At 34.4% G+C, this 26,002-nt stretch overlaps 1 protein-coding gene across 3 annotated transcripts in view; it reads right to left on the bottom strand.

Annotated features, from left to right (window-relative positions):
• The window catches only part of Elk (Eag-like K[+] channel), a 778,027-nt gene that overhangs the window by 7,023 nt on the left and 745,002 nt on the right, over window positions 1–26,002 (bottom strand). For all 3 annotated transcript variants that reach the window (XM_069817143.1, XM_069817142.1, XM_069817144.1), the window contains exons 11-14: window positions 25,047–25,246; window positions 12,550–12,799; window positions 5,279–5,559; window positions 3,277–3,437 (exon numbers count right to left, since the gene is read on the bottom strand). In XM_069817143.1, the coding sequence (XP_069673244.1) occupies window positions 3,277–3,437; window positions 5,279–5,559; window positions 12,550–12,799; window positions 25,047–25,246 (892 nt within the window). The remainder of the gene's footprint in view (window positions 1–3,276; window positions 3,438–5,278; window positions 5,560–12,549; window positions 12,800–25,046; window positions 25,247–26,002) is intronic.

Below are 26,002 nucleotides of genomic sequence, written 5' to 3'. Positions count from 1 at the left end.
AAATCGATAATGTGTTAAATTGGAAAAATCATATTAAAGAAATTACCCTCAAACTAAATTCAGCTTGTTTTGCTATTAGAACTATGCAAAAGATAGTAAATATCAGTACCTTAAAAACAATATACTTTGCATACTTCCACTTGGTGATGAGTTTTGGAATAATATTCTGGGGAAATTCCACAGATAGTAACAGTATATTTCTATTACAAAAAAGAGTAATTAGAATAATAGTAGGTGCCAAATCTAGGGAATCTTGTAGGACTATTTTCAAAAAACTAGAAATAATGCCTATGGCTTGTCAGTATATCTTTTCATTAATAGTCTTCCTCGTATGTAATCGTGAAAACTTTGTAACTAATTCAACAGTTCATAGCATAAATACACGTCAAAAAAATGACTTTCATACTCCATCGGCAAGTCTGTCGTGCTATCAAAAAGGAGTGCGTTATATGGCAGTAAAAATTTTTAATAGCCTCCCTATCGATATAAAAAATGAAACTCAAAACATAAGATTATTTAGGGCCAAATTAAAGAAGTACCTAATTTCTCACGCCTTCTATTCTGTAGGTGAATTCATGACATTCAATAACACTTCATGAAATTGATACTAAAACTATGTGTTGTACTAGTAGACTATATTGTAAATCTCGTCTGTATATATTTCATCTAGACTGTGATTATAAATTAAGACTTTATAATAGTATTAAGTTTTTTGACTTGTTCCATATTCTAGCTGTAAAGCAATGTATGAATACCATAGAATGTTAATAAATACAATACAATACAATTAGGAAGATCGCACGAACTTAAATTTTTAGTGAATATTCGAACCTGGAATTAGTGTATTATTTATGTTGTGTGATGTGTTTGAATAAAATCTCAATCAGGTTGGTTGGCCCTGGCATTTGAACCCGGGACCTTCCAAATACAAGTCCCTAAAGTTAGTGTCTGAGCTAACACGTTTGGTAATTTATACTATTATTATAATTATTATTATTATTATTATTATTATTATTATTATTATTATTATTAATTTGTTTATTTATTTACCTTCTTTATTTAAGCTTGGAGACAAAAGAATTACCAGAACTTTAGAGAGACTGCAGACTTGTAACCAGGCGTCCAGCTTTCGGAGGATATGATCTCCTCTTTAAGATTTGTCCTCCAGACATTTAAAAATATAACAAAATGTCCGGCATTATAAAAATTTATGACTATTGAAAATTTAACTCTTTATAACACTAGCTGTTTCCTGTTCTTTACGAAAAAAAAATATATATATTTTTTTATCTATTTGGGTTGAGATAGCATTTCCAGAAAAGTAGCTCTTTTTATTTCCGTTGGTAATTTTGTCCATAAGTTACATTTATCACATGTAATGCTCATAACAAGGACAATATTTAATATTATTGTTTTCGTTTACTTTGAGAATTAATATTATGTATTATACAATATTATCAGCTGAACAGTAAGCCTATGGAAGTACAGTAACACTTTAAGTTTACAAAACAGTGTCATCACATGCGAGTACTGTGAAAATACCCATTGTCCTCCTTTTGAATAAAATGAACTCCTTTTTTCATTATTTTGTTCTCCAAAGATATTTTCACATATGGTCACCCTGACTGCAGATGAAATTCTTATTCCTTTGGAGATCGAAGCAGATCACATACGTTAATAATTGTTATCTACAGCAACAGCATGAAGGCAGTGAACGTATATCTGGTGTTGGTCTCTAAGCTTATAAGGCTATCCATCTTCATGATTTTCAATTTTTTTTTTTTTTGCTACCAAAAACTAACAGCTCAAGACTCTACATCTTATCAATACAAATTAGCCAAGAGATAATTAATGTAAAGTGAATTGTTCTTGAGATAGGCCTACAGTAAAAGTAACGAGTACTGCACCTGAGTTCTAAATGAGAAGGTCACCATATTGTTTCTCGTCTTGTAGAGTAATAAGGAAAGATGGTGAATAGTAATTACTGGTATCGAAATTTCTAAGGAACCGCATTATACTTACAATGAACCAAATTGAAGAGATAGAATTCGAACTGGCCTAAGTCAAAATGACAAATTAGGGGGGGGGGGAAAACCCGATAAAACAAATTTGATACTCCTAGTGCCTGTACATTTTTTTTCCCCAATGGATCTAAGTCAGTACTTAGGAGGATCTGTTAAATAAACTAACACAGTTCACAGTTATATACAGGCTTGAAAAGGATAAATTAAAATGTGAATAGAACAAGTTAAAAAAAAAAAAAAACTTAGGACACTTTGGAATCCACTTCTTCTATTGTTCATTTATTCATCCACTCATTCATAGTGTTCTGCCCAAGGGCAGGTCTTTCACTGCAAACCCAGCTTTCTTCAGTCTATCCTATTGTCTGCCTTACTCTTAGTCTCCACTTATGATCCATATATCTTAAGTCGTTTATTATTTTATATCTTCTTCTGCCCCGAAATTTTCTCCTGTTTACCATTCCTTTCAGTACATGTCAATAGGCAGTTATGGTACTTCTCAGCCAGTGACCCAGCCAATTCCTTTTTCTCTTCCTGATCAGTTTCAGCATTATTCTTTCTTTACCCACTCATTCCAACACAGCTTCATTTCTTATTCTGTCTGTCCATTTCACATGCCCCATTCTTCTCCATAGTCACATTTCAATTGCTTCTAGTCGCTTCTCTTCACTCCGTCGTAATGTCTCTTCCTTAGTTCTTTTTCCAGAGGTCTGCAGAAAATGCTCCTTTTTATATTAAAAGCTTCCTTTGCCATTATTATCCTCCTTTGACTTCTTGATAGCAGCTCATGTTACTGCTTATAGTACACCCCAAGTATTTGAAGCTGTCCACTTGCACTACTGTCTCATAATTCGCAAGTTTACCTTCTTTACTTTTCTTTCTCTGACCATGGTCTTCGTCTTGTTGGCATTTATCTTCATCCCACACTGCTCACAGTTGTCAATTACTTCCAGTAGTATATCCCTTAGTATCATCTTCTCTTCTGTTAACAACATCATATCATCAGCAAATCTTACGCACTTTATTCTTGTTCCTCCTACTATCACTCCTCCCATGTCCTGAAACAGTTCTTCACTAAATCCTCCAAGTAGATGTTGAACAGGGTAGGTTATAAGGGGCATATATTCTACTGTAAGAAGTATTAATTTGACGATTCCATAAGAAATACTAGTTTCATACTTCATGCAATTCTGTAACACAACAAAATTATTTTTTATGAGTGGAATAGAAATTCTTTTGTGTATTGATTTATTACCTTGGATTAAACTTCGCATGTCGAGGGCTGTTCGTGGCATGTAAAGGTGACCGGTTTGGTGGAGATAAGGGAGAAGTTTCCCCTTCTTCAGGTATGTTTTCGTCATCTTCACTGATGGACGGAAGTGTGAGAGAAGGAACTCCGTTCATTTCTGACTCTTGCTGCAACACAATTAATGACATTTTATTTAATAAAAAAGAGGAGAGGCTAATAATATTTTAGAGAAACGGCAACAACATTATTTGTATTCTTCAAAACTTAATGCTTTAAATAAACTATTCTCTTATAATAAACATTGACTGTAGCCACCATAATAATTTTTCAAATTCATATTTTAGTTATAGGAAGAATCAAGATGAAGACATTGATATGAGCTATAGAAATAATTTTTAATAAGTTTATAAATAAAAATTTTCATTTTTCACAAAGCAGATATCAAATATGTAAGTAACAGAACTTTCCTTACATAATAAATGCTTTTGATTTACTGATGACAGTATTTCAATAGAATATATTCATAGTTACGTGACACTTTCATTCCGTGACAGTAGTAATGAAAATAAATTCGTCATAATGAACAATATTTCTTATATTTACTTGCTATATATTTTACTTCCATCCCTCAGAAAAGATAGAACGTTAGCTGTATGACAAAATAAGGGTTGCCAGACGTACGTATTTTGAGGGTTTGTCCTGCTCTCCGTATTTATTTTTGACAATTTTTTTAATGTCATTTTTTTTTTTAGGAAAAGTTCCAATCATGTGATGTTCAATAAATAAATAAAAAATTCTTAACTGCGAACAAAACTTTAATTTTGCTTCCATACATTTTATTCAGAAAGGTTCTTCGGAAAATATTTGGGGCTAAGAGGGATGAAGTTACAGGAGAATGGAGAAAGTTACACAACGCAGAGCTGCACGCATTGCATCCTTCACCTGACATAATTAGGAACATTAAATCCAGACGTTTGAGATGGGCAGGGTATGTAGCACGTATGGGCGAATCCAGAAATGCATATAGAGTGTTAGTTGGGAGGCCAGAGGGGAAAAGACCTTTGGGGAGGCCGAGACGTAGATGGGAGGATAATATTAAAATGGATTTGAGGGAGGTTGGATATGATGGTAGAGACTGGATTAATCTTGCTCAGGATAGGGACCGATGGCGGGCTTATGTGAGGGCGGCAATGAACCTCCGGGTTCCTTAAAAGCCAGTAAGTAAGTAAGTAAGTAAGTAAGTATATTTTATTCAGAGACTGAACCGACTTAAAAAAAAATTTCGAATATAATTTCTATAGAACTTAATACCTTGAAAATTTAAAAACTATTTAGCAATTTAAATCTTTGACCGAAATTCCAGAGGTAAAACAACAGTGGTTTTAAATCTGTGGGTTAGTCACTTTTCACTCCATGTCACTCGATTAACCCTTTTAGAGTCAAATCTACTGGGAGACTGTTAAAAATTAGGGCCAAATATGGGAGATCCCAGGAAATATGGGAGGGTTGGCAACCCTAATCATCATCATCATCATCATCATCATTCATTACAAGTGTAATTTAGATCTATCGCTTGGGTGAACTCTGGATAGTCTCTGACGAATTAAGTTGTCTATGTTTCTCGGCAATAGTGACATCCATAAGCCATTCTCATAGAGTCAGGGTGAATACCAAAAGATTAAAGACCCTTGCCATTGCACGCACGCACTCACGCACATACACTAATGGTTTTATTATTATTGCTACAAGAATTTTGAAGTTTCAAGTCATGGTTCTATCTTAAGAAATGATGAGGTATACTGGCTTGTGGATACTTGCTATATAAATTAAATTATGAAGTGCATAAAACGTATCAGTACCAATAGAAAGTTGCTCTTTTCATCATTGTTGTATCATTATTATTGTTGGCATATCAATGATAATCGATCTGCTGTAGTTCACTGCAAAGGAAAGCAAAACTTTTTACTAGTTAAATATGTGATTTCTGATACCGGCACTTGATTATTACCTCAGCCTCGTACCCCTCTCGGAGGTTATATGTAAGGTCATGCTGAATGTCATTCGCAAATTCCTGCTGATATTCTGGATACAGTCTCAACACATCCACTAAGCCTTGCATATTGATACACTTGAGATCACAGTAAGTGAGTGCCTTCACATCACAGCTCGACTTGATCACAACATCGGAACTGCCACCACCGCCACCTCCTCCAACTCCACCACTGACACCCCCATTTCCAGAGGGTTGCAGGTACATACTTATGTCACAACCAAACAGATCACCTTTCCCTGTAACATCAAACAGAAATATCGTTCATAATATACCTTATATATCCGAAATCCTAATGAGAAGAAAACTATGACATGAGGTATCATCCCTCTTGAATTTGATAATTTAAGTTTTTGGAAGAGTTATGGGCTCATACAGTACAGGGTGATTCACGAGGATTTACCGTCCTTTACGGAACTTATTTCCGAAGACATTTTGAGCAAAAAATGTCATATAAACATAGTTCCTATTCTCAATATTTTTAGAGTTACACTAATTTAAAGTTGTTTGTAAAATAGGTAGCTTTTTCTTTAGTTTGAAGGTAAAAGAATAATACAAATAGAGAATGAACCATTCAGAAGTATCATTTCTTTAATTGGCAAGTATTATGAAGCTAAAAATGTGCTGTGAACTCGTTAGTTGCTTCGTACAGATATTTTTTCTATTTTTAACTAGGAAATTACATTATTCATACGTACTTATCACAACAATTATTACAAATCACACCACTTCCACCGACTTAATTATTTGCAGTTCAATTTTGCATCCTAATTTACAGTCTTGGAGAGTTTACAACACTTTTTTTTTAAGTAGGTTATTTTACGACACTTTATCAACATCTAGGTTATTTAGTGTCTGAATGAGATGAAGGTGATAATGCCGGTGAAATGAGTCCGGGGTCCAACACCGGAAGTTACCCAGCATTTGCTCATATTGGGTTGAGGGAAAACCCCGGAAAAAACCTCAACCAGGTAACTTGCCCCGATCGGGAATCGAACCCCGGCCACCTGGTTTCGCGGCTAGACGCTCTAACCGTTACTCCACAGGTGTGGACTACAACACATTTAAAAAAATGTCGCCGTCCACTTGAGTACACTTGGCCGCACGCTTGTGAACGGCACTCTATGTAACTGCATACGGCTATCTTTGATTTCCATAGCGCTCGCACTGGCTGCTGACTGCACACTGGCCAAGATCATGCGTTCCAATAATGAAATGTAACTCTGTAAATATTGAGAATAGGACCCATGTTTATATGACATTTTTTGCTCAGAATGTCTTCGGAAATAAGCTCCGTAAAGGATGGTAAATCCTCGTGAATCGCCCTGTATTTTGCTCATATATTGCTTTACAAACATTGTAGAATTTAACTTGAGAATACGATGTAACAATTATTATTTTTTTGGTCCTACAGAATTATCTGTTATAGTTATATTTGTTGATGATGGAGAAAAATTCGCTCCGGCGCCGAGAATCGAATCCGGGACCCCCAATTCTACACAATAGGTGCTCTATCATTCAGCTACTTTGAGGATCAATCCAAAACACCAGATCAAATCTTTTTCCTTTGTTTTCCATTGTGGCCTTACTCCATGTTCGACATATATTATGTCATCATACAAGGTCCATTCTTTAGGACTAAATAATTAATAACCTTTATATGATTATTCGTCTAACAGTGCAAATAAACTGTGGAGTCCCGGCCACACAAGTCACTCATATGAGTGCGCTACTGCTCTCCTTGTATGATGACATAATATATGTCAAACATAGAGTAAGGCCACAAAGGGAAAAAAACCAAAGGAGGAAGATTCGATCCAGTGCTGTGGATTGAGCCTTGGCATAGCTCAATGGTAGAGCACCCAGAGCGTAGAACTGGGGGTCCCGGGTTTGATCCTCGGCACCAGAGCGAATTTTTCTCCGTTATCAACAAATTGAGAATATGAGTTCACATTATTTTAGTCATTAATGCCTGTCTTCATGATAATCTTCTGCCTCTCATTTTGTCACGTATTTGTAATCCTACATATTCAGTACTGAAAATCAATTTAGTAGACATTGATGTACCTTAAATCTAATAATATTTAGTAAAAATTAAATAAAATGATTTGAAATAAATAAAAACATAAAGGCAATTTAGTCTAAATCAAATCCGGCAATTCGTGATTTCTGGTCATAGAGATCAATTTATAATTTGAGAGCTAGTACGTACAACATACATTGACGCAATTAGTTATTGGCACATAAGTCTCTTCCTCTAGCAGTGAAGCAGACGACTATATGTTAGTGTCTGCCTTCTAATGCAATGGTTCAGCACAACATTAAACATCTTTCTAATGGAAACTTATTTGCAGAATAAAAACTCTTTAAAAGGCGTTAAAAAGTTTTTTTATACATTTCGTCATAAATGTTTCGAATCTGGCGCTCTCAAATTATAAATTAATCTTTCCGTATTATATAACAAATTGACAAATGGAACAGTAGAATTTGTACCAAAGGAAGCATGTTTTCTCCAGAGAAATTAATTATTTTAACAATTATTTCTACTCTTCCTTTCTCCCTTTGTGATCTCGAAGTTCTACTGCAAACGACACAGAAAATTCATCACTAAAGGACCATATCACATGCCAGTAGATACTGTTCTTCTTTCTTAAAGGAATAGTAAAATCTGTTTAATCTAATCTTCATCTTACGATGTTTGGTGACGTATATACGTCCGTTGATGTGACATATACGTCGGTCGGACGTATATACGTCACCAAACATCGTAAGATGAAGATTACATTTGTAAAAAGTTTCTTCACAACCATAAGCAGTGCTGATTAGATCAGACGCTATGGACAGTACTCTATAACAGAGTCGCCAGTATGAAAGGATAATTCCAAGCCTTTGGCGTGAGACGAACTCGATAGCTCAGTGGTAGAGCGCCTGACCGGAGAACAGGAAGTCGGAGGTTCGATTCCCGCTCTCGAGGTTGTGCAATTTTTCTTTCATACCATGGCATGATTGTGACTATAATAGTATTTAAATTCATTAAAATATGTCTGTTATGCGTGTGCAAACAAATGTTCACAGAAGCAAATTAGTTTTACAATTCTGTGGCTCAGAGGCAAAATGGTATGCCATTCTTACAGTTTTTCAGGAGCAAGCATTTAAAGTTTGAATGAGACGTAAAATGATAGTAATCATGTTTCATAACAAAGGGTTAGAGGGAAAAGTAACAGAGCATGTCATCTTTTACCACAATAAAGATACCATCGGGATGCACAACATATTGCAAAATCTCATTTACGTCAAAATTTAACAATTGCCTTTTATCATTAAACCACAGAATTTCTATTTCATCATCCTCATTTCACTGTACTGCTTGTTATTTCATAAGAAAAGAATAAACTAAAATTATGACACGTTCTGATAAATTATTTGCAGTGTGGGATTTATTTTTTTCTCTCTTTTGCAGAGAAGGAACCAGAAGGCTTACACTGTAACCTGAGGATTATTGTGCTTACCACTCCTGTTCTGTGAATGATATTTGTAGCCGAATGGCCACGTTCTTCTACAGGTACTGCACATCGCACAATGAATTTAACCCCTTACCGCATGGGTTAGTCTTGCACACACAGGTTTAATATTCAAATAACTTAAGTAGTTTTTTCTTTCTCAACTGATGTTACATATTGTCAAGTCCAATTCTTGACTGTGTGCCATATCTGTCCCAGTATGCAGTTTGAAATATTATATGCTTATATTAAAAATTATATGAATATAAAACCAGTATGTGGTATATCTGTCCCAGAATGCGGTAAGGGCATGGATGATGATGATATGTAAATTAATGATGGTGAAATGAGTCCGAGGTCCAAAGCCGAAAGTTACCCCGCAATTCTGCTTCAGTTGGTTGAGGGAAAACCCCGGTAAAAACCCCAACCAGGATTTGAACCCAGGACCACTCTTTTCACAGTCAGACATGTTACCATTACTCCACAGCGGTGGACTGTGGGATTTATTTACATCATGCCTTTGCTTGTGATTGTAGACTATTTTCGACAAATACAGTGCCTATATCTTCTAATCTTTGAATGACATTACAATACTATTTGTTTATTTTCGTTGTTACACAACTTATTTTTAAATTCTTCCGTTTGTAAGTTAATACTTGCCAGTTCTGCTGTATTACAATGAGAAATATTTTATCATTTGATATATATATATATATATATATATATATATATATATATATATATAATAATTTTTATGAAAATTCACACATTAAAAAGAATTCGAAATTTCCTTCCGTTGCTTCTCAAGAAGAATTTAGTGCAGTCGCTCTTGATGCCTCATTTTGATTACTGTGACACTCTCTACACTGACCTTAACATGAGACTGAGAGACAGACTACAGCGTGTTCATAATGCATGCATTCGATTTATTTACAACGTCCGTAGATCTGACTGTAGCACACCTTCAATAAATATGCTGCCCTGGGTCAGTCTCCAAGAGCGAAGAACTATTCACTCTCTCACTTTACTCTTCAATATTCTTCAAACCTCTAACCCTAGCTACCTAGCTTCTCGTTTTCAACATTTGTCCTCATATCACGAAATAGATACTCGCTCACAACACCATATCGCACTCTCCATTCCTAAACACAGAACATCCTTCTACTCTTCATCTTTCACCGTCTCTGCAGCTCATCTCTGGAACTCTCTACCACAACATGTCAGAGACTGTCGGACATTGTCTAGTTTCAAAAATAAATTAAAATTGCACTTTTTGAATTAGATTCCTTTCAGTTATAAGCCCTTTTCTCTGCCATAGTTTTGTAAAAAATATAGGCTATATATTTATTTTTCCTTCCTTTCCCCTTTTTGTTCTCTTTATCATCCGATGAATTTATTATCATAGCCTTTTTATCGTGAATTTTATTTAATTTTCGTATTTCTTTTCTTTTTTATTATTATTTTATTACTTTCCATTTTGTTATATTCTTCCTTATGTTTTTCCATATTAACGATTTGTACTAAATGAGTTGCTTTCACTATATTCCAATGTATTTTACTTTTTTTTTTCTATTATGGTAATTATTTTCATGTTGTTTAGTGTCGATTTTATTATGCTATTATTATTATTTTTTGTAATATGTTAGTATTCTGTTCTTTAACTTTTTGTTACATTTTAACTGCTTGTATACTTTGTGACCTGGTAGAGTGTAAGAGAAGGCCCTATGGCCTTAACTCTGCCAGTATAAATAAAGAATTATTATTATTATTATTATTATTATTATTATTATTATTATTATTATTATTATTACACATAATTGTACAGGTTGCCATATGGATATTAATTCCTATTTTAAAGCACATATCTGAATTTTTTTACTTACAAGGGAACTCTTAATGAGCTCATGTCGAAGCTTTCCCCTCAAACTACGCACACAGATTTCCACAACAGATGGACAAATACGGTATAAAAAATTACCTGATCGTACTAACTGTAAGAATATTACATTAAGTAACAACAGTGCGTACTTAGAGACAGTAGTTGAGTTGTTATCCTCCGTGGAATGCTTATGCTGTCACGTGACATGCGAGATAAGACCTTGTATTCAATGCACTTCACCAGCTGTGTGAGTATTACGTACTCAAAGGTTCCTCAACTTTTCGATAATCTTTTATTCAAGCTTTAATTTCGCAACCTAACAGTTGTTATGGGTAAGTTAGCTAATTTTTATACAATCAATATTAATTGATTAGTCGACATCAAGCCTAGTGTACCGTACAGAGTTACTATAAAAGAAATAGGCACTTTCAATGTTGTATAAAATGAAAACTATTTGCGATGTCAACATGCATTTTGCACTGCTAGTAATAAAATTGTTTATTTATATTCAAGCAATAATAATGTATTTACTCGCGTAATAGCCGCATTTTTTTCCTAATTTTTGGATTAAACATCCAGGGTGCGTATTATATTCGAGGAAAAATCACAACCCATGTGATAATCACTGCTGGTTTCGACATTGGACATTCGAGTAATATTGAAAATGATCGAGTGTACGACTTTGAGAGCATCCATATATCAAATATTTATGAGCGGTAATAATGATAAGGTGCGTAACATACGAAATGAATAAAAAATGTAGACCAGTATAACCTAAAACTGAATACAAGTAAAAAAAAACTAGATATGCTTGTGAGGGTAATACTACCACTATTTTTATCTTATTCACTATCGGTACTGGTTTCAGCATCACTGTCATCCTCTACTGCAACTCTTTGCTTAAAAAATTTAAACATGAGAAGTGCATCCAACATTACGATTGTTTATTACTACTGGTAGCAATTAAAAATGTAATGCGTAAAATTTATGCGTGGATTTTTTCCCCTACATATTACTGTAAAAAATTAGGGTGCGTACATTATGCGACGGCGTCTATTGCGCGAGTAAATACGGTAAATGAAACACATTTTATAAGTAATAGAATAGTACATTATGCAACGAGCCTATAATGATAGTAATTAAGACGCGAGTATGTTTGTTTATGAAACGAGCGCAAGCGAGTTTCATAATTTTCATACGAGCATCTTAATTACCATTATGGGCAAGTTTCATACGACTTTTTATGCTCGACCATATTTCTAACTTGAAATTATTCAGAAGTACTGTATTCATTTTAATCGTATCTAACTTAAGAGTGGAAGTGACCTTGTGCATCGCTCGTAAATTGTGAGATGTGCGTAGACGCGAAAGTATTGATTTTTTCCGAGGAACAATAATGTCACTGACCTTGATGTAATGTAACATGAACTAATTTTGATATAACCTGGAAATTGATTTAGAATTGAAAAATGAGATGACAAATTGAATTTATTTGAATATTATTTACAATTAGCGCTAATTATTATAGTAACAGAACATAACCTTCTGCGACAGTATTGGATTTCCAGCCTCCGTGACGTTTTCCTCATTGTCTTTCGATTGCATATCCGAGAATAATCGAAAACCTGAACTTTAATGAATAGGTGTACTTTAACAACATGCATTGAAGGACTGCAACCAGGCGTATAATTACTACATTTCGGCATGGTCGAGCATAAAGTTTAATAAGAGTGACTGTGTAGTATTTATAAATAAAGGAAAATTATGAACTGTGACAACTCTTGGCTAAATGTCACTGGTATTAATAGATGAATTCATTGGCTACAAAGCGACTTAATGAAGAAACATACCCAAAATAGCCACCACCATACTGTTTTGTACAACCTCCATAGACCCGTTGCAGAGGTAGTAGATGTACTGAAGAGCATCTCCTTTGTGGATGAGGTACTCGCCAGGTGCGCAGAAATTGCTGCGGATGTGCAGTGACAGAAGTTTGAGACAGCCTTGTGATGCAGCTTCAAATATGGGTAGCTGGAGAATCTCGCGATGAAGATGCATAGAAACATCACCTCTGAGCTCCTCAGGAAACTCTTTCAGTGTCTGTCAAGGGAGGATACAGTGGACATATGTAAATAGCAATGACTGATTACACTATAACGAATATTTCAACATACATAGTAACACAATCATTAACGTTTGGACACATTTGTATGAAAAGAGAACTATCAACTTATGTTGAACAATATCCTGTGAAAAAAGCTCGTGATTTGGTGATTATGATTATCTCATGATCATTATCATGTTCATCATCTTGTTGAACTCTGAAGTTTGTTGTACCTATAGTTGTTCTAAGGAAGTTTAAGAACAATTGAAGTGTCGGCTGGAACAACGTTATAAGTTACATTTGGTAAAATTTACAGGAGCTGCAAAAATGTGTACGCGTACAACGTTGTTCTTATAGGGTAGCAAACTTTTGAGTGGACAAATTTCATGTAAGTTACTGCATGTAAGCCAAGGAGTATAGCAAAGTAACGTGACACACAACATTATTATAAGGAAACACACCAAATGAAAATTTTGTAACTTACAACGTTGTTCCAGCCGACACTTCAATTATCGAATGTCACTACTTCCAATTCTCACTTTTTCATAGATATAAGTATATTATGTTTAATTATTTGTTATGGAAAAACATTTTTTCTTGATCTTATTCATATTATTTTAAATGATATATCATTTTATCTACATAATTTACTTAAAATAAAGTTTAATGAATGCACATTTGGGCCTAATGCGTATGCAGACTTTTTTTATTCCCTAGTATACTGCATAGCAAAATTTTCTCCGCAATGAACTCTTTAATATTTCATAACATTTAATTTTTACAGCTAGTACGTATTGTATTGTATTGTATTCTTTACCTGACATAATTAGGAACATTAAATCCAGACGTTTGAGATGGGCAGGGCATGTAGCACGTATGGGCGAATCCAGAAATGCATATAGAGTGTTAGTTGGGAGACCGGAGGGAAAAAGACCTTTAGGGAGGCCGAGACGTAGGTGGGAAGATAATATTAAAATGGATTTGAGGGAGGTGGGATATGATGATAAAGAATGGATTAATCTTGCTCAGGACAGGGACCAATGGCAGGCTTATGTGAGGGCGGCAATGAACCTCCGGGTTCTTTAAAAGCCAGTAAGTAAGTAAGTAAGTAAGTAAGTAAGTAAGTAAGTAAGTAAGTAAGTACGTATTGTAATTTGAGGTTAAAAATTAGCCATAACTAAGATTCTGTCATTGTATATTGCATGACATTTCAATGAAAAATAGATATTTAATTTAGGTAAGATATAGTTCATGAACTGTATGGGAAACTAATATTATTGTGGGCAATTTTTAATATATTACATATTAAAAAATTAAAAATTTTTCAGATATGAGAATCTCTTTCATGAAGGGCATATAAATTAGGTACTGGTAGGTAATTTGTCATTTTATATTTTTATATAATATATTATTTATCATGCTACACACATCCACCGTCATACTTTACATATACATGCAGTGTAGAATTGGGTGCATGCTGTTAATAAGGAAAAAAAATTTGTCAGGTCATTATGATTGCATTCACAATAGGAAAATGCTTTTACTCTTTATAATAAAGTCTGACAAATATTAACTGGAAATATAATTTAATATCTGTTCATGTAAAACAATTGCTGGTACACTCACTGCACATAACTTGCTGAAATGTAGACCTACTTATTATAGCGTAATGCATCCCATGGGTAATAGTTTAGGAGAAAAGTGGTAAAATCCGTACAAACAAAGTTTTAAATTTAATTAAGAAGCTGATAACTTAAAGAATTTATTCACGAATAATTTATGTGAGAAATTTTTACGAATTTAGTAAAACAGTGAATATTTATGACCAGGGAAAGGATTTATATGTAAATACATATTTACTTATAAAGCTAATATAATTTATATTTTGCATTATCTTTATGTTTCACAATGTGTAGGGTTGAAAAATCCTACTTTTATTTTCCATATTTTTCCATATTTTAGAGTTTAGTACATATTTTCGTTAATTTCCATATATTTTCCATATTTCATATAAAACAGTCCATATTATATTAGGTTTAACAATAAAACAAAACAAAATTCCATTAACTTTTAAAAATACATTTCAACAATAGAGATTTAAACACATGTTCAGTAATCCCTTTAACATCAGAGTTATTTGAAAATTAGCAGTCCTATCAACAATGGGAAAGTAAGTTACAAAACTGTATTAATTTAATTTAAAATTTTTAACAGACTTCAGTTGTGCAGCTCAACAGTTAAATGCCAGTCAGAGTACACATAGGTTCAGTTTTGTAAATCATACTATAAAGACGGTAAATATGCCAAAAGTACGTCATTCAGTCAATTTAAAATCAAAACTAACATGTTACATTTCAGAATTTAAAGAAGATGGTTTATCAACTGACAATAAAATATTATTTTGTAATTTGTGTCAGTGTGCAGTATCATCTACACAAAAGTTCCTGGTGCAACAACACATTACAACTAGTAAACATCAGGCCAACAAACAACTAAATTCCAAGCAGAGACAATTGTTTTTAACACAACCAACAACATCGAATGTAAGATCTGAGTTTAACATCGACCTGTGCCGTTCTCTCATCTCTGCTGATATTCCTCTCTACAAACTAAAGAATAAGGTCTTCAGGGAATTCCTTGAAAAATATACTCAACATACAATCCCGGATGAGTCAACACTTAGGAAGACGTATGCTCCATCCATCTACGATGAGACAATACAGAAGATAAGAGATGAAATTAAAGATAGTTCAATTTGGGTTTCCATTGATGAGACTCCCGACAAAGAAGGTAGACTTGTTGGTAATGTAGTTATCGGTTTGTTAAGTGAACAATATTCTGAACGAATTCTTTTACATTGTGATGTTCTAGAAAAGTGCAATAACAAAACTATAGTTAAACTGTTCAACGAAGCTATGGGTATCCTGTGGCCAAAGGGTATTATGTACGATAATGTGTTATTCTTTATTAGCGATGCTGCCCCTTATATGGTCAAAGCTGGACAAGCATTATCTGTTGTATATCCTAAATTGACTCATTTTACTTGTGTGGCGCATGCATTTCATCGTGTGGCAGAAGTGGTCAGAGACAATTTCCCTAAAGTAGATTTGTTGATTTCATCAGTGAAAAAAGTATTTCTCAAAGCTCCCAGTAGAGTTAACGTGTTGAAAGAAATGTACCCTGAAATTCCATTGCCACCAAAGCCAATTTTAACTAGATGGGGTACATGGCTAGAAGCAGTTGAATATTATGCCGAACATATAGACTCTATTAACAATGTTCTCCTTGCATTGGACTCTGAAGATGCAGTCTCAATTGATACTGCGAAAACAGTTACCTGTGACATAAGTGTGAAGAATGACTTAGCTCACATTCAGCATACATTTTCATGCATCATAAAAACGCTCAAAAGTCTCCAAAATAGGCACCTTTCACTATCTGAAAGTTTTGAAATTATAAATAGTACTGTGGAACAACTGAATCGTGGTAGAGGTAAAGTTGCAGATGCAGTAAGAGCTAAGGTGGACACTGTACTTTCAAAAAACCCTGGATATGAAGAACTACAAAAGGTTGTTGCTGTGATGAGTGGTGAATCAACAGTGAAGATTAACTTGGACTTATCCCCAGCAGACATTGTGAAATTGAATTATGTACCAGTTACTTCTTGTGACGTCGAACGCTCTTTTAGTCAGTATAAATCTATCCTCAGAGACAATAGAAGAAGATTCACTTTTCAGCACTTGAAAGAAATGTTTGTAACCTATTGTTATGGTAACAGACAATAAAAATTGTGTTTTGTTGAAACTACATTGGAAGATAAGGTACGTCCATTATATTTTTTGTTTAGTTTGATTAAAATGTACCAATATTTAACGTACATAGTCATTTTTTAATAATTTTAAGTCCATATTTAATTCCATATTTTGGTAAAAATCCATATTTAATTCCATATTTTGGTAAAAATAACTACATATATATTTACATATTTCATATATTTTTAGTCCATATAAATCCGTTCCCTGTTTATGACATTTTACAAATTTGAGTAAAGCAGAGATTATTTATGACATTTTACATATTTGAGTAAAATAGTGATTATTTATGATATTTTACATATTTCAGTAAAACAATGATTATTTATGACAGATCATTATTATTGCATTCACAATAGGAAAATGCTTTTACTCTTTATAATAAAGTCTGACAAATATTCACTGGAAATATAATTTAACATCTGTTCATGTAAAAAAATTGCTGGTACACTCACTGCACATAACTTGCTGAAATGTAGGCCCACTTATTATAGCGTAATGTATCCCTTGGGTAATAGTTTAGGAGAAAAGTGGTAAAATCCGCACAAACAAAGTTTTAAATTTCATTGAGAGGCTGATAACTGAAAGAATTTATTCCCGAATAATTTAACTTATGTGAGAAATTTTTACGAATTTAGTAAAACAGTGATTATTTATGACATTTTACAAATTTGAGTAAAACAGATATTATTTATGACATTTTACATACCGGTATTTGAATAAAATAGTAATTATTTATGATATTTTACATATTATAGTAAAACAATGATTATTTATGACATTTTACATATTTGAGTATAAAACAGTGATTATTTTGGTAGAAACATGTACAATAAAAGCATGATAAAGTGGCGTTGTCAAGGAACATTCTTCAGTTCTTCACTCTGTGTTGTAGTTTACCCACGGTATATTGGAATATATAAACACACTTAAACACAAACACAACATATCTTCAACACTCATCTGAATACAGTATGTATTGAGCATGTTCAAACTTGTTCTATTATAAATCATGAACTTAATCCAGTTGTGCAGTGGCGGCTCCTGCGTATTTCTTAAGAGGAGGAAAGAAGGTAACAGGACGAAATGACACCTACTTGAATGAAACATGCTACAAATTAGCCTACATGCATACATGTAAGACCAGGTAGTGTTGGGGTTGGCCTTCCCTTCTGTATAGCAATAATCTGTTCTTGTAAACTGAGTTTCCTAAATTTTCCAAAATGTTTTCATTTCCATTCATTGTTGAATAATTGCACAAATTAACAATTACAAGGAAATTAACCTCGCAGCATTTTTCGAGCACACTACAGCATCAAACGTGTTGGAAGAGACTATAGCTACTAACACGTAATCGGAACCTTGGAAATGGGAATGGGAAATAATCTGAGGAAAGTGAGAACACTGCACCCACCCACGTGGTCTGTGTTGCCACATGTACATTTTACAAGTTCAGTATCACATGCTTTTGAAGAATATCAGTTCTTGTAAAGTCATACTACCATTATTGTTCAAAGTTGCCAGTGGCCAATTTTTTATGTTAGAAATAATGTAGTTTGGGGTACCTACTTTCAATTTCAAATATATTTGTACAAAACTGACAACTTGACTGTTGCCCTGTCTAGTACACAATGAATGGAAGTTAATTTCAGGGGCCAAAAAGATCTGCGATACTAAAGTAGAACTGCTTCCTCTTTGTCTTATATATACCCGACTTTAACTTTCAAATATCCTTGAAAGTTTCAAACCATGAATAGTAGCCTATATAAAGTGCAATGAATAATATTTTAGATTCACAATTTTAAAAAAAGTTTATATGGTGTCTTTCATAGTGTTGCGTTAAAACTGTTTTTATTGTGCCTCCTCCTAGATGTGTGTTAGTCTGGTTGAATGCAAGATCGTTAGATGGCAGCGGTAGCGAGCTCGCTGCACGACCAGTCGGTTTCTATTTCCCGCCCATGCGCTGATTCAGAGGAGGATCTCCTTCTTCTCCGTTCATTTACTCGCTTTAAAACTCTGCTTCTTTCTCTGGCCGCTAGTGCGCTGTTGTCTATGTGTGTTAACTGTAGTAAAGGAGGAATGGATTGACTTTCCTCCACACAAACAATCTCGCATCTTTCTCACAGTTTTCTAGCAGTGCATGAGCGCGCATCGATCAACAGAGGTTTTCTTATAGCTGTGAACTTAAATATTATCGAATCTTCCTTGAATTTCAAGGCATATATTTTATTTGGTATTTACTTTCAAAAGAAGAAAAATGTGAGGAGGACGTTCCTCCCTTCCCTCCCCCGAGGAACCGGCACTGCAGTTGTAAATACATTTGAAACAGAAAATTATAAATAACAATGATTTTTTTGTCAACTAGAGCTGAATATTCCTGTTTAAAATAGACAAGAGTAAAAGGGTAAAATACAAACAAAACTTATGTATAAGTCACATATTATTGCTGTATATACGAGGGGGATCCAGGAAATAACGACCGTTTGCCCATACCCGCCGCACAGCTGACTCCCCTTCCTTGTTTGAAGGTCAACTGGCTTCCTTAACATGTGTTCTCATAATGTTGTGAGTACTGGTTGCAACAAGTCGCCATTGTGCATTTTGTGTTACTTCAAAATGAACGACGTGATTGATAATCCCGCCGACTGTGAGGTGAGGAGTGTGATTCGATTTTTGAATGCCCGACATTTGAAACCTGCAGAAATTTACCGGCAATTGAAAGAAGTGTATGGTGATACTGTAATGAATGAAAGAAATGTGAGAAAATGGTGCGAAATGTTCAACAATGGGCGAACAAATGTCCAAGATGAAACTCGACCCGGACGCCCATCACTCATCACAGAAGACCTGAAGACTAAAGTGAACGACAGAATCTTTCAAGAAAGGCGCACATCATTCGACGAATTGCATATTGCCTTTCCTGACATTTCTCGTTCTTTGCTTGGTGAAATTGTGTCGCAACATCTTGGCTACCACAAAATCTGTGCACGATGGGTTCCACGGCAACTGAGTGACCAACACAAAACTCAGAGAATGGCCTCAGCATTGACATTCTTGATACGATATCACACAGATGGAGACGCCTTTCTTGATCAAATTGTGACTGGTGATGAGACCTGGGTGTCTCACAACACCCCAGAGACCAAGCGCCAATCACGTCAGTGGCATCATCCCTCATCACCCAAGAAACCGAGAAAATTCAAACAGACTCTCTCAACACAAAAAGTCATGGCTACTGTCTTTTGGGATCGCAAAGATGTTGTTTTGCTGGATTTCATGCCAAAAGGCACTACGATCAATGCAAATCGTTATTGTGAGACTTTACGAAAACTACGGCAAGCCATCCAAAACAAGAGGCGAGGAATGCTTTCGAGAGGAATTGTGCTTCTTCACGACAACGCCCGCCCGCACACTGCTGCTTCAACTCGAGAATTGCTGGATCAATTCGGTTGGGAAATCTTTGATCATCCGCCCTATAGTCCAGACCTTGCTCCTAGCGATTTTCACCTTTTCACTAAGCTGAAAGACTTTCTGGGTGGTACGCGTTTTGGAAGTGATGAAGAGTTGAAGAAGACAGTGAACACCTGGCTTAATGAACTGGCGGCAGAGGAGTATAACACGGAAATTCTAAAGCTAGTGAACAGATACGACAAATGTTTAAATGTAGGTGGTGATTATGTAGAGAAGTAAAGGAAGCTTCAGTTATGTAACAGACTTTGTTTTTTCAAATAAATATATTTTTTTTAATTATTACAACAAAACGGTCGTTATTTCCTGGATCCCCCTCGTAATAACGTGGCATATTGAAAACAAAATATTATACAATATCATGCACTCAAAATACCATAAAACTACAAATAATAGCATGCACATTGAGAGCAACTTAAGATTTAGAGCGAAAACAAAGTGAGGGGAAGGAATACGAAGCAAGCTACTTGGGAAAAATGCTCAATGTCAGTCATCTACATATAAAGAAGAACATATCAAGCATCAGTCGAAGCATTCAGAGAAAAATGCTGATGTTTACCATTTCTTTATGAAATCAGTGTCCCTTAGATATGGCTGTTAGGCAGTACATTACTACATATGAATGGTCTTAAAATTGGGAAGCTAGGGTTCTAGATATAAAACAGATAGATATTCTAGAGGATTAGGTATTTCATATGCATTGACCTTGTTGGTGTACTTTATTTACATGTAATTTCATTTAACATTCCATACAAAAGCTTTATTAGCGTGATGAAATGTATAATTTACTTACCCATAATTATATTAAAATTGTGCTTCTTCCATCACGACAGAAAGCAGGATGTTTCATTTTTTTTATTAAATTCTTAGATCTTGCACATTGTTTTCTGTCAGATAATATTCTGAGATTATAGAAATTAAATCAATGAAGAATGATCGAAATGTAGAAAAAGGGCCAGTAATCAGGATGATAAATAAAGCAAAGCATTTTATCATGTACGTCATGATACTAGATGCACTGAATATGGTACTAAGATTTCATACTTCTTAAATACAGCGTAGTTAAATAACCAACTTCAAAAAAACATTTCTGTATAACTTTTGACTTATTCCACACATTAAAGCTTCAATGCTGACGTAAGATCTATGGAATGCAATAAATGAACTGAAATAAAAGAAATCAATATAACAGTAAATAAGTTTACATTTTTAAATAATTTTAACAAAAAATCCATAGTATAATTTTATTACTTACTTATGGCTTTTAAGGAACCCGGAGGTTCATTGCCGCCCTCACATAAGTCCGCCATCGGTCTCTATCCTGAGCAAGATTAATCCAGTCTCTACCAACATATCCCACCTCCCTCAAATCCATTTTTATATTATCCTCCCATCTACGTCTCGGACTCCCCAAAGGTCTTACTCCTTCCGGCCTCCCAACTAACACTCTATATGCATTTCTAGAGTCGCTCATACATGGTATGTGCCTTGCCCATCTCAGATTTAATGTTCCTAATTATGTCAGGTGAAGAATAAAATGCATGCAGTTCTGCATTGTGTTACATTCTTCATTCTCCTGTAGCTTCATCCCTTCTTAGACCCAAATATTTTCCTAAGCACCTTATTCCCAAATACCAGGACGAAAATTATTATTATTTTTTGTACAATATAAAATTTAATATGATTTTACCGTTTTCCATTTGAATGTATTAAAAAATAATATCTCTTTCACTTTTCAACTACCTACCAGTATTGTATACATAAAAATTTTGTTCAGCAATTTTATTATGAAAAAATCTGTGATACATTAACTATTACAATAGATCAATCAAGACAGTCTTTGAGTTAATTTGATTTACCAATAAATAAACATTAAGGGTGCTATTTATAGACATTTCGCAGCACGTGCTATGAGCGTACTAAGCTAGCCCCGGCTATCCACTGGTTACTTGTACAGAATTCAAATCATATCCTATCGCTAACACTGGTTTATGAAAACGAAAAACGCTGATCATCCACCGGAAACCCGCGCTAAAAATGTCTATGAATACGGCCCTAAGTTTATAAAAAAATTAAATTATGCATCAATGTCTAAGAATTTTGTTTCTAGTGTCTCTATTTCAAATTTTGGTTTACTTTATTCTTTTCTTTATCTTCACTTCTTTCAATTTTTTTTGGTTTGTTTTCTTTTTGTGTTTTCTTTCTTAACTACTTCGTTAAAAAGATATACAAGCAGGCCCGGATTTATGCATGAGCCACATCAGCCCAAGCCCAGGACGGCAAATTCGTAGGAGCAATAAAATTTTGAGAAAAAAATCGAGCTGGAAATAAATCACTGGTTAAATTTACAACTTCTTTCCAGTATTAACTTTTTACCTGGCTGACTAGTTGCAAAGTGTTATTCTTCATTGTAAAAAGTCTTTCCTATAAAATTAACACTGTAAAGAAGTTATAAAGTTAATCAATGATTATAAAAGTGTTAGAAGTGTATATAGAACAATGAAGATGGTAATAAATGTTCACATGCTACTCTGCCTGCTTTATATAAAAGTACATAATTATCAAATTGTTGTTACATACCACCTTCTTTTTTTTTTTACTGCCAAAGATTTGCATTAGTTAGATGATGGGGGGAGCAAAACTTTGGGACCATGGGCCTAGCACTACCCAAATACGGGGCTGCATTCAAATATAAGGAAACTACAGTGTTGTAATATAAATGCTGAATTGTACAAGAATCTTATTGATTTAAAATTTGTAAGATTGATTGTGAAGCATTCATGCACTACGGTGAACTACAGTATAAATAATGTGCTGTTTACTTAAAAATCCAATAAGAGATTAAAATTATTATAAGTTAATGTTACGTAACCTTAAATGAAACAAGATTTTATTAGGAGTCTAATTTTATTATCATAAATTTGTGAATGTTTTAAAAACCAATAGATATGTAAAATAAAATAATAAGTTGTCTATGATATGGAAAATTTTAGTGATGAGTTCTGCATCTAATAAGACAGGTGTCAGCAAAAACTGAAGAGATTTTCTCTGGTTACTTGTACCATGAAACCCTACACCAGAGAAGTCTAATTTTGTTATCACAAATTTGTGAATAATATTAAATAAAAAGCAATATGTGAAATAAAATAATAAGTTGTCTATGATATGGAAAATTTTAGTAACGAGTTCCGTATCTAATAAGACAGGTGTTGACAACAACTGAAAAGATTTTCTCTGGTTACTTGTACCATGGGATCCTACACCTTCTTATGTTATAGTTACACATCTGCATACAGTTTTTTCATTTCATTAATTTTTTCCAACATATTTTCCAATTTTGAATATGTTATAGATATTGAAATAAATCTTTTTCAAAACACTTTACTTTGTAATATTTGTTACAGAAATACGAGGAATAAAAATTGTTCTGGAAAACTGCTATACAGGGTGTTTAAAAAATACGGGGCATAATTTCAGGTATGTATTTCCCACATGCAGACAATCAAAATAGTTCATTACAACATGTGTCCGGAAATGCTTCATTTCCGAGTTATGGCCTTCACAACATTGAAATTCACCGGAACGTTTTTCTTTCCGCAGGTCGTTGTCATTACAGAAGAAGTTCAAAATGTCCACCTCCTGCTTGAATACAGACCTCACATCGATGTCTCATTGACCTGCGAACACGATCCCAAACTCCAGGAGTATTGCGTATGTCCTCAGGACATGCCACAATTCGATTCCGAAGGGATTCCAAATCAGGCACCGGAGACGAATAAACCAATGATTTAAAATGGCCCCACAAGTAGAAATCGAGAGGGTTCAGATCAGGTGAGCGTGGAGGCGAAGCAATTGGGCCACCTCTACCTATCCATCAATCAGGAAACCTTCGATCCAAGTACCGGCGAGCCGTACGACTGAAGTGTGCAGGAGCGCCATCATGCAAGAAGTGAATGTGTTGACGATTGATCAGTGGAGTGTCTTTTAAAACATGGGGTATGGTGTTTTCCAGGAAGTTTATGTACGCCTGCCACGTAAGTCTGTTTGATTTGAATACATGTCGCACAGTCTAACGCCTACACAACACTGAATGTAACCTTCGCCTCGGAATGAACTGTCAGAGTACCCTTTTAATGTCTCCTTTGACGGCAACGACCTGCGGAAAGAAAAACGTTCCGGTGAATTTCAATGTTGTGAAGGCCATAACTCGGAAATAAAGCATTTCCGGACACATGTTGTAATGAACTATTTTGATTGTCTACATGTGGGAAATACATACCTGAAATTATGCCCCGTATTTTTTAAACACCCTGTATATTGTACCAGTACATAATTTAAAGTTGAATATGAATAAGATTGACCTTGTGTTTACAGAACAAGAGAGTGACTGATATGTTCTCAGAGAGGTGGACTAACATAGAGACTTTGGAATTTGCAAGTGATGTATATTCCGTAATAATAAACGTATTAAAGTAATTTTTTACTTATATGAAAAAAAAAAAATTAAATGAAGAAGAAGAGGATGGCTTTAATATGCAAGCAAGAAAGAACTCAAGTTTCATACAAGATCACTGTAAAAAGACATGAAACATCCAAGCAATTACAAGTTGTCGCCACATGTATACATATATTTGAGTTTTAGAGGAGGATGTATGGATATCATATTTTTATTCCGACATAAAGTACTACATGGGTCACAAAAAAAGTGTAACGTAAATTTGTGACACATAAGGTACAAAGTATAGACATCAAGAACTTGCTTGATTTTTGTATACAAGAATGTCTTTTTTTGAAGTTCTAAACTTCATATTGTATGTAAAAGCATTTAATGTTCATATTATTTAAAAGAATAAATGTTTAAAATAAGGTGTATAGTGGTCTGAGGTAATTTTCTGTCAGTGTGGAAGCAAGACAAGGTCAATGCATATAGAGGTACCGCAGTCACAATACACACCTCTCTCACCTCGTGAATGTCGATGCCATGATTCAACGACCACATGGTCTGGAAGTAGTCTTGCATCCTCTGCTTCATCTCCTTGGGAATCTGATGCAAGGTGAGAAAATCTTTCAAGTCACGCCACTTAGTCTGGTAGAGGGATCGTCTTGAATACATGCGTTGGATGATGGCTGTCACGTTGCCAAACACTACTGCATGCATCAATGCTGTAATCAAATGAGCGTAACGTCATTCAATTGAAAATTAATGAAGGAATATTTATTAACTACAAATAGATTTTCACACAGTGATAGTTACAGGAAGAATAACAATATATGGGCTATTCCATCTCAAATCGACCGAAATATAGAGAAAATTGACCTTGCAATTTTTAAATACAATTAAACTTTTTCTGTCCATTGACAACTGTGATACAATGCTTTGTGCAAAGTTTGAGGCATCAGAACTTCATAGTGTTTAAATTAAAAATATTTTAATTTATCGTATTTTCATAAAATTAGCAACTTTAAACTGTTGTGGCTCCGAAACCCTTTCACCCAATGATCAAAATCATGATTTATTTTGATGCTGAGAAATTATAGTTTATATTGACATGTAAACAGTTTTTCTTACTTTTTATGGAAATGGATAAATTTAGATTTTTTTTTTCATTAAGACGCCTTTGCCCATGAAAAATTATTTATAAAATATATGGTTAGATTCCGCATTGAAAGTACAAATAAACACATATTTTTTACTGGTGCACCGTTGATAAGAAAGTATTGAAAATATCAAATAAAGAAAATAAATAGTACGCGCGTGAACTAACCAGCTGACTGTAGGTAGTCGAGACAAGCAAGGCCAGGAAACAAACAAGTGATGTGTCGTCTAGCAGTCATGGCTGGGCTAGCTTTATCACAAGTTTTCATAAACACAGGAGTAAAATGACGCCCAATGCTCGCTTATCTTCAGCTCTCGGCCAA

The sequence above is a fragment of the Periplaneta americana genome, chromosome 17 (assembly GCF_040183065.1).
Source record: "Periplaneta americana isolate PAMFEO1 chromosome 17, P.americana_PAMFEO1_priV1, whole genome shotgun sequence".
Taxonomy (NCBI): domain Eukaryota; kingdom Metazoa; phylum Arthropoda; class Insecta; order Blattodea; family Blattidae; genus Periplaneta; species Periplaneta americana.
The sequence above is the reverse complement of the archived record's forward strand: the minus strand, read 5'-3'. Positions and strand labels throughout refer to the sequence as shown.